Raw genomic sequence first — 10198 nt, forward strand, 5'->3', positions numbered from 1 at the left:
AATGACTCTAAAGATGCCCATAGATGCCTCAATTATAAGCATTGTTTGCAGTGATTGCTATGCCTTGGTTAAGTGCCTTGCCATAATGAATGTCTAGGCCTGCCATTCTCAACCAGAGTTCCATGGCACCCAATGGTTGCTCCAGAGTTTGCTAGAGGTACCTTGAACTGTGGCTAATTGACCTCCTATCTGATGGTGCCTTCACAGTTCTAGGTCCATCACCACTTGGCAGAGCCACTACCACGACACCAATGATCTTTTCAGCTGACTGTTGGGGTGGCGTTATGACCATCACTGTAAAGGTGACATCCTTCTCACTGACCATTTCTGTAAAGGGGCATTCTTCCCAACCACCACTAATGAAAGGGGCATTTTCTTAATGACTCCTGTTGGACTAATCCTAGCAGGGGTTCCCTAACACCTGAAATTTATTTCAGGGGTTCCACTGAGGTAAAAAGTTTGAGAAAGATTGGTCTAGGCAATCAGAGATGGCCATTCATGCACAGAGAGGTTTTTCAAATTCTGTAGAGAATAGTGAACATGAATTCTCATCTTCTAAAGTTTTTTCCCATGATTTCTTGCTTTACATCAGATAAAATATGGGAGTGTAGGGAACCCGATATCACATGCTATCTGCAAGTCCCAGTATATCTACTATACAAATATTTACTGTAATGTCTAACAAAATGTTATAAACACTACCTTTGCTCTGTGCCCATGGCCTTTACTTTAAATATTGTGTGTATGTCTATCCTCTAACATTGGTAGTACAGCAGGAACTTACAGCTGAACTCCATACACAAAAACTTTTATTGAATATATTCCTCAATAGCTACAAACGATACAAATAAAACTATGTGAGCACCAGATAGCTTTGTAAACTTAGATATTACTTTGTAAAAGCAGCCGTGACATCATCACTGCTGTACAAAGCCTGTGCAGAGAGCAGAGCTGCGGGAGGGACTCAGCAGCTCCACCATCTACAGGCTGCCTGCAGAAATTTATGGAAGGGGGCAGAGACAAGACCTGTCACCCTGGACAAAAGAGAGAGATCAGCAGTGACAGGTCTTTATTACAGGAAGTTCATGTGCAGAGGAAAGGTTTCACACTGGATTACTGCACAGATCTGCAGGAATTACACAAAACATACCAAAATTCCAAGAGAATACACGTGATGACTGTTTATAGACAACATATGCTTATCCTGGAGTTCAGATTTAATGCATTCCAGTGTAAAGTGCAGCCAACCCATAGGTCATTGGTCATGTGATCATACCATTGCTACAAGGTGACACACTTTAAACTCCCACAGCCCTGGATGACACCAGTACCAAAGAAGAGGCAGCTATTTTTTTTGGGTTAATACCAATAAAATGGTAATCAGGGAAAGGTGTGGGGACAAGTAGAAATATGGGACATAAAGTGAGCTAGGAGACCATGTGACCTCCATCCTCCTTGTAACACTAACCCTCCCTGTAACTAAAACGCTAACCCTTAAACTGGCCATAGAGAGATTAAAATTGGTTAAAAAAATGTTTTGATTTCAAAACATTTTACATTTTTTAATAGTTTTTTGGGGTCAAAGCAACACTTGTTCAATAGTAACTGCAAATAGTGAGTGAAAAAAATCAAAGGAGCAGGATGGAAACATTTGCTCAAATGCACAAAATTGTAACAAAGAATATAGTTTTTGTTTGGGAAATTCCATTCATTCTACAACTAAAAGTTAAAAGCAGACACAATTTTGAACTTCTTTCGAAGAACATTTGTCAAGTCTCTTATGGCATTATACAATGTTCTGACGGGATTTTCGGTATGAACGTTAGTATGAAATTCTACCAGTGTATGGCCAGCATTACTGTAACCCTAACACCAACCCTCCATAAAACTGTAACACTAACCCTTACTGTAACCCTAAAACCAACCCTCCAAAACCCTAAAACCAACCCTTCATAAAACCCTAACACCAACCCTTCATAAAACCCTAACACCAACCCTCCATAAATCCATAACTCCAACCCTCCATAAAACTCCAACACCAACCCTCCATAAAACTGTAACACTAACCCTTACTGTAACCCTAAAACCAATCCTCCAAAAACCCTAAAACCAACCCTTCATAACACCATAACACCAACCCTCCATAAAACTCCAACACCAACCCTCCATAAAACTGTAACACTGACCCTTACTGTAACCCCAAAACCAACCATCCATAAAACCAACCCTCCACAAACCCTAAAACCAACCCTTCATAAAACCCTAACACCAACCCTCCATAAAACCCTAACACCAACCCTCCATAAATCCATAACTCCAACCCTCCATAAAACTCCAACACCAACCCTCCATAAAACTGTAACACTAACCCTTACTGTAACCCTAAAATCAACCCTCCAAAAACCCTAAAACCAACCCTTCATAACACCATAACACCAACCCTCCATAAAACTCCAACACCAACCCTCCATAAAACTGTAACACTGACCCTTACTGTAACCCCAAAACCAACCATCCATAAAACCAACCCTCCACAAACCCTAAAACCAACCCTTCATAACACCCTAACACCAACCCTCCATAAAACTGTAACACTGACCCTTACTGTAACCCCAAAACCAACCATCCATAAAACCAACCCTCCACAAACCCTAAAACCAACCCTTCATAAAACCATAATACCAACCCTTCATAAAACCCTTAAAGCAGTAGTAACGTCCACTTTGCAACTTTTACTTACAGTTAAGCTTGTAATAAAGCTTACCTGTAGGTAACATCATTATCTTCTAAATATGCACCGTTTAGGAGATATTCTAGTGAGCAGCAGCTGGTGATGTAGCTGGGTCACGCGCTCTGAAGGGACGGCATATTCATGCTATCCCTTCAAAGCTTTTTGCCACGGCTGTGACTCCAGCGTGCATGCATGTGAGTGACGTCACTGGTGCTTGACCAGAGAGCCTGCAAACCCGGAAGGAAAACCAGGTGAAAATGGAATCCCTGTCAGCAATGACCAGGTGCCGCTGGAGAAACCCTTTCTATAGGTAAGTCTGACATAATGTGCTAGTATGTGGTGCATACGATCGCATTTTAGCTTGAACCTGCAGGAGGACCCTTTTTTTGTTAGCTTTACTACCACTTTAAACCAACTCTCCATTATACCTTAAAACCAACCCTTCATAACATCCTAACTAACCTTCCTTGTATCCTCACTCTATGCCACCATGTGAATAAAACAAGAAACACATACTGTGACCCTAAAACCAACCATCCATAAAACCCTAACACTAAACCTCCATAAAACCCTAACGCCAACCCTTTATAAGATCCTATTATTATTATACAGGATTTATATGGCGCCAACAGTTTGCTCAGTGCTTTACAATATAAAGGGAGACAATACAGCAACAATACAGTTCAATACAAGAGGGTTAGGAGGGCCCTGATCCTAGGAGCTTACAATCTAAGAGGTCCTAGCACCAACCCTTCATAAAACTGTAACACCAGCCCTCCCTAAAACTGTAACACCAACCCTCCATAAAACCCTAACACCAACCCTCCATAAAACACTAACACCAACCCTTCATAACTAGATCATTCCTAGATTGTAAGCTCGAAAGAGCAGGGCCCTCGATTCCCTCATGTTTTGCATTGTATTGGTATTGTTCTGTCACATGTTCTGTTCCCCTCTGTAATGTACAGCGCTGAGCGAACTATTGGCGCTTTATAAATACTGTATAATAATAATAATAATAATAAAGCCCTACCACCAACCCTCCATAAAACCCTGACACCAACCCTCCATAAAACCCTGACACCAACCCTCCATAACACTCTAATACCAACCCTCCACAAAACACTAATACCAACTCTCCATAAAACACTAATACCAACCCTTCATAAAGCCCTACCACCAACCCTCCATAAAACCCTGACACCAACCCTCCATAAAACCCTGACACCAACCCTCCATAACACTCTAATACCAACCCTCCACAAAACCCTAATACCAACTCTCCATAAAACACTAACACCAACCCTTCATAAAGCCCTACCACCAACCCTCCATAAAACCCTGACACCAACCCTCCATAAAACCCTGACACCAACCCTCCATAAAACCCTGACACCAACCCTCCATAAAACTCCAACACTAACCCTCCATAAAACTCTAACACCAACCCTTCATAAAGCCCTACCACCAACCTTCCATAAAACCCTGACACCAACCCTCCATAAAACCCTGACACCAACCCTCCATAAAACCCAGACACCAACCCTCCATAAAACTCTAACACCAGCCCTTCATAAAACCCTTAAAGCAGTAGTAAAATCCACTTTGCAACTTTTACTTACAGTTAAGCTTGTAATAAAGCTTACCTGTAGGTAAAATTATTATCTCCTAAATGTGCACCATTTAGGAGATATTCTAGTGAATAACAGCTGGTGACGTCACTGGGGCATGCGTTCTGGAGGGACGGCATACTCATGCTATCCCTTCAAAGCTTTGTGCCATGGCTGTGACTCCAGCGTGCATACATGTGAGTGACGTCACCGGTGCTTGACCAGACGATCAAAGCCTGCAAACCGGGAAGGAAAACCAGGTGAAAATGGAATCCCTGTCAGCAATGACAAGGTGCCACTGGAGAGACCCTAACACCAACCCGCTATAAAACCCTAACACAAACCCTCCCTGTAAACATACCCATTATTTGCATGCTCACCTCTACTGTATTGGGATCCTCTGCAGCAGAGACCAACCCTTTCAAAACTAAAGAATACCAGTACCAGGATACCAGCACCAAAATCTGCTGTCTCTTGATTCAACGTTTTACCCAGAAAAGTCAAGGGGGATGCACAATGAAAGATGTCTACCTAGTTGAAACGCACCCTCCAAAACAACCAACCAGACCTCAGGCTGTTTTTCAGTGTATATAAAAAGAAACAAAAAGAATAAAGAAGAATCTGACTGGCTGACATAACCAACCTAGACAGTTCTTCTATCAGACAATTGGAGAGTCAGCACTCTGCAGAATTATGAAACAGGCTGCTTTAAAATTATTTGATATTTAACACCAGGAACAATAAAATAATGACTGTTGTGTTTCTTTTTTTTTTTTTATGTTTAGAGCGTCCAAACTGGGGAAAGCTGGATGTGAACTGGCCCCCGAACAAAAGCATGACCGTCAATGGCCAGCCAGATCAGGTAATGCAGAAAGGCTTGCGAGGTCGCTACAGCAAAATTCACTAACCCGTAGCATCCAGAGTTCACATGTAACCGATCTTACAGCAGTAAACTGAAAGTGGTTTCATTGGCGTGGTTTATTGCAGGTGAAACCTGTCTAGGAACTCATAAAAACCATTCAATCATTCAGTTTCCGCACTTTTAAAATGTGAAACAACAAAACCAGATAACTTCAATACAAAAATGTTTCAATCAAATACTTTATAAAGATTACACAAATAAACAATGAACTCTTGTACACAGTACATACGGTATATATACAGTGTGTATATATATATATATATATATATATATATATATACATATATACAGTGTGTGTGTATATATATATATATATATATATATATATATATACTGTCTAAAGGGAACTGTAAAGTGAAGTGGCCAAGCTATGTACTTTACATATTAACTCATGGCTCTGTAATAAAAGTAGCCTAGTTCATTCAAGCACAAAATCAGTGGTGTGTTACATAGCATACTTTACGTACATTTCCAGTCGTATACTGCCACGATCTAAGACGTAGACTATTAAAATGGCAGTTAATGTATCACAGAGGGCATTTATTTTAATGGGATAACATAATAAATATTTTTGACCAAGACTGTCTTCCACACCTCTGTAACAATTACATTTATATGCTTGACAGCACAGACATGTATAGTGGTTACAGTGCAAGCAAGACATGGCCTGAGGGAATTACAGAGGCCAGGGTTGATAGGTGGGGAGACCCTGGCACTACTTAAATATGTTATAAAGAATATATCTCCCACATCAGGGCCAGATCTATCATGTCTGATGTCGGGGTGCAGTAAAAACTGTCAGGGGGTCACAGGATCGGAGGTTAGCAGGGCAGAGGACAGGGGTCATTGCTGACAAGGCAGAGGACAGGGGTCACTGCTGGTGAGGCAAAGGACAGGGGTCACTGCTGGCGAGGCAGAGGACAGGGGTCACTGCTGGCGAGGCAAAGGACAGGGGTCGCTGCTGACAGGGTAGAGGACAGGGGCCGCTGCTGGCGAGGCAAAGGACAGAGGTCACTTCTGTCAGGGAAGAGGACAGGGGTCACTGCTGACGAGGCAGAGGACAGGGGTCGCTGCTGGTAGGGAAGAGGACAGGGGTCACTGCTGGTAGGGAAGAGGACAGGGGTCACTGCTGGCGAGGCAGAGGACAGGGGTCGCTGCTGGTAGGGAAGAGGACAGGGGTCACTGCTGGCGAGGCAGAGGACAGAGGTCGCTGCTGGCAGGGAAGAGGACAGGGCTCACTGCTGGCGAGGCAGAGGACAGGGGTCGCTGCTGGCGAGGCAGAGGACAGGGGTCGCTGCTGGCGAGGCAGATGACAGGGGTCGCTGCTGGCGAGGCAGAGGACAGGGGTCACTGCTGGCGAGTCAGAGGACAGGGGTCGCTGCTGGCGAGGCAGAGGACAGGGGTCGCTGCTGGCAGGGAAGAGGACAGGGGTCACTGCTGGCAAGGCAGAGGACAGGGGTCGCTGCTGGCAAGACAGAGGACAGGGGTCACTGCTGGCGAGGCAGAGGACAGGGGTCACTGCTGGCAAGGCAGAGGACAGGGGTTGCTGCTGGTAGGGCAGAGGACAGGGGTCACCGCTGACAAGGCAGAGGACAGGGGTCACTGCTGGCAAGGCAGTGGACAGAGGCACAGCTTCTCTCATTCCTGCAATGCATATAGCCCAGACATAGGCAGCAGAGCTTCTCCTCTCCACACAATGCATACCTGATATCAGTATATTGTCAGTCAAGGACAATAGAGTGTCAGGCTAGAGCAGGATAATGTGAAACTAGGGCGGTAAAGTATCTGATTAGGGTGGTATTGTGTCAATTTAGGGCAGCATATTGACATGTAAAGGTAGTATAGTGGCAGGTTAGGGCAGTATAGTGGCAGGTTAGGGTAGTATTGTGTCAATTTAGGGCAGCATATTGACATGTAAAGGTAGTATAGTGGCAGGTTAGGGCAGTATAGTGGCAGGTTAGGGTGGTATAGTGGCAGGTTAGGGCGGTATAGTGGCAGGTTAGGGCAGTATAGTGGCAGGTTAGGGCGGTATATTGGCATGTAAGGGTAGTATAGTGGCAGGTTAGGGCAGTATAGTGGCAGATTAGGGCAGTATAGTGGCAGATTAGGGCAGTATAGTGGCAGGTTAGGGTAGTATAGTGGCAGGTTAGGGTAGTATAATGGAAGGTTAGGGTTGGCTTTGGGGGGGCATGACTAAAATCTGGGGGGGCATAGCCAACCCAAGCACCCACCTAGATCCAGCCATGTCCCACGTTTTCTAAAGCTTACAGAAATGGTGAGGAGTATCCACAATGTGTTAGGTGCTTAATGTTATTTCAGGCAGGCCTGTTATGTTAGCTACATAGGATGATTCCATGTTACTCTACAGCCTCCTATCTGGTCCAGGGGTGGACTGACAACTCATGGGGCCCCCGCGTAATAGGGGATCATGGGGCCTCTGTGTCCTTGCCCAAACTAAAAAAAGCCTATGAAAAAGGTACCAGGGGCATCTCATGGGGCCCCCTACTGACCCCGGGCCCTCGGCAGTGCCCGAGTTTCCAAATAGTCAGTCTGCCCCTGGTCTGGTCTTAAGGTTAGTAAAAACATTACCATGCTGGTGACACTTACCCAGGGCTTCTGGGGGCCCACCTAAGAACCTCCTCCATCCTGACTGTTAGGTTACATTGCAGACACTATAGAGTATCACAGAATCATCAGATGTAGCCATACAACAGAATTGCCGCTGCAAAGACAAGTTCTACTTTCGGCTCATGCGTTATTTAAAGGGTGCTTTTCAATATTTGTCTGAAATTGTCTGACATGTTAAAGGGTTGCTTCACCCAAAACATTCCACCATAGAACTTTGGTCAGCTGAATCACCCAACCAAATTTGTATATCAGTCAATGAGTTAGTATATTTAGTGCGGGGTAAGCAACCCTGAAGAGACTGATATCCAGGGTACAGCACACTTTTTTTTTAAGGAGATAACCTAGCAAGGCCCCACTACATTGTAAGGAAGGGTTGAAGAGTTATGGGTTCAGACGTAAGCAACACGAGGTTCAGAGGTCAATAGTATGTAATACAGAGAACAGAGAGCATGCAATGTAGAGTGCTTCGGTCAGAATTAACTAACACACAGTGCAGGAGTCAGGAGCATGTAACACAGAGTTCAGAAGTCAGGAGAGAGAAACACAGAGTTCAGAGGCCAGTAGTATGTAATGCAGAGTTCAGAGGCCTATGGTATGTAACGCACAGTGCAGAATTAATAGTATGTAATGCAGAGGTCAGCAGTATGTAACACTGTGCAGAGGTCAGGAGTATGTAATGCAGCGTTCAGAGGCCTATAGTATGTAACGCACAGTGTAGAATTAATAGTATGTAATGCAGAGGTCAGCAGTATGTAACACTGTGCAGAGGTCAGCAGTATGTAATGCAGCGTTCAGAGGCCTATAGTATGTAACGCACAGTGTAGAATTAATAGTATGTAATGCAGAGGTCAGCAGTATGTAACACTGTGCAGAGGTCAGGAGTATGTAATGCAGCGTTCAGAGGCCTATAGTATGTAACGCACAGTGTAGAATTAATAGTATGTAATGCAGAGGTCAGCAGTATGTAACACTGTGCAGAGGTCAGCAGTATGTAATGCAGCGTTCAGAGGCCTATAGTATGTAACGCACAGTGTAGAATTAATAGTATGTAATGCAGACGTCAGCAGTATGTAACACTGTGCAGAGGTCAGGAGTATGTAATGCAGGGTTCAGAGGTCAGGAGTGAGAAACACAGAGTGTAAAGGCCAACAGTATGTAACGCAGAGTGCAGGGCTCGGAAGTATGTAGAGCAAGAGTGCATTGTAAGTTGTATGTAACTCAGAGTGCAGAAGTCATTAGTATGTAACAGACAGTGCAGAAGTCATTAGTATATAACGGACAGTGCAGAGGTCAGTCGTATGTAACACAGTGCAGAAGACAGGTGTATGTAATACATATTCCAGAGGTTAGGAGTAGGAAATGCAGAGTGTAGAGACCAGGAGTATATAATGCAGAGTGCAGGGCTCAGTAGTATGTAATGGGCAATGCATAGGTCAGTGGTAAAATAGTAAGTAGTATAGTAGTAAAATAAAGGCAGAGAGAGATACCGCTTCATAATAGGCATAGCTAGGACCTCTAGTACAAAGACCTTGCCATAGTGATGTAACATTGGTGGCTGCTTCTAACAACCATTAATTATCAAATGCTGAACATTTATATGAGATGGACCAGCCCTTCAAATGAACTTGCATGTGTGATGTGGAGGTGTCAGCACTGTTCTAATGCACTTTCTATGTTGGATTTGCATTTCCCCCATCAGGCTTGGGACAGTCCACGTACACGGAGACAGCGCAGCGCTCTTATTCAGAGCTGGGAGTCTGGGAACCCAAATCCTGCGGATGAAAACTAGGGGGGAGGTCCAGATGAGGACTGCTGGTACGGAACTTATGATATGTGGACCTTTCCCTCCCTCTCCCCTCACATTCACTACAAGAACTGCCATCCTGCTCATATTTTCCACCCTAAAAATACTCTGACATCAACCTGACATCGCTCGGACACTGGCTCTTAACTCAGACGTCACATGATCAGTATCTAATCTGCCAATCAAGCTTTTGTAACCAATAAATTTTATTTGTAATAAATTATGAAAAAATTATTGTATATTATACTATTATTCACTGTGATGCAAAGAAAAGTTTACAAACATACAATTTCTATTACAATAGATACAGAACAGATATAGGACGAGGAGTTCTGTACAAAAAAAAAATCAGTGATATATACATGTAAGTTATAGGATTAGAAGTAATGTAATATTGGATCAGTGATATGTGCAGGGAAGTTATGGGATGGGGGGGTCATTTAATAATAATAATGTGCTAGAACCAGACAGGTCATAGGATGAGGGGATGTGTAATAATAGAT

General features: G+C 43.8%; 1 protein-coding gene across 1 annotated transcript in view; it reads left to right on the plus strand.

Moving 5' to 3' along the window:
• The window catches only part of MISP3 (MISP family member 3), a 40179-nt gene extending 30245 nt beyond the window's left edge, over positions 1–9934 (plus strand). Inside the window, exons 4-5 of the mRNA XM_089652651.1 lie at positions 5127–5203; positions 9591–9934. Coding sequence (XP_089508777.1) covers positions 5127–5203; positions 9591–9680 — 167 coding nt within the window. The 3' untranslated portion in view covers positions 9681–9934. The remainder of the gene's footprint in view (positions 1–5126; positions 5204–9590) is intronic.
• Positions 9935–10198: the final 264 nt, after the last annotated feature.

This window comes from Staurois parvus, unplaced genomic scaffold, assembly GCF_062004578.1.
Source record: "Staurois parvus isolate SC_StPar_1 unplaced genomic scaffold, SC_StPar_1.0 ptg000689l, whole genome shotgun sequence".
Lineage (NCBI taxonomy): Eukaryota > Metazoa > Chordata > Amphibia > Anura > Ranidae > Staurois > Staurois parvus.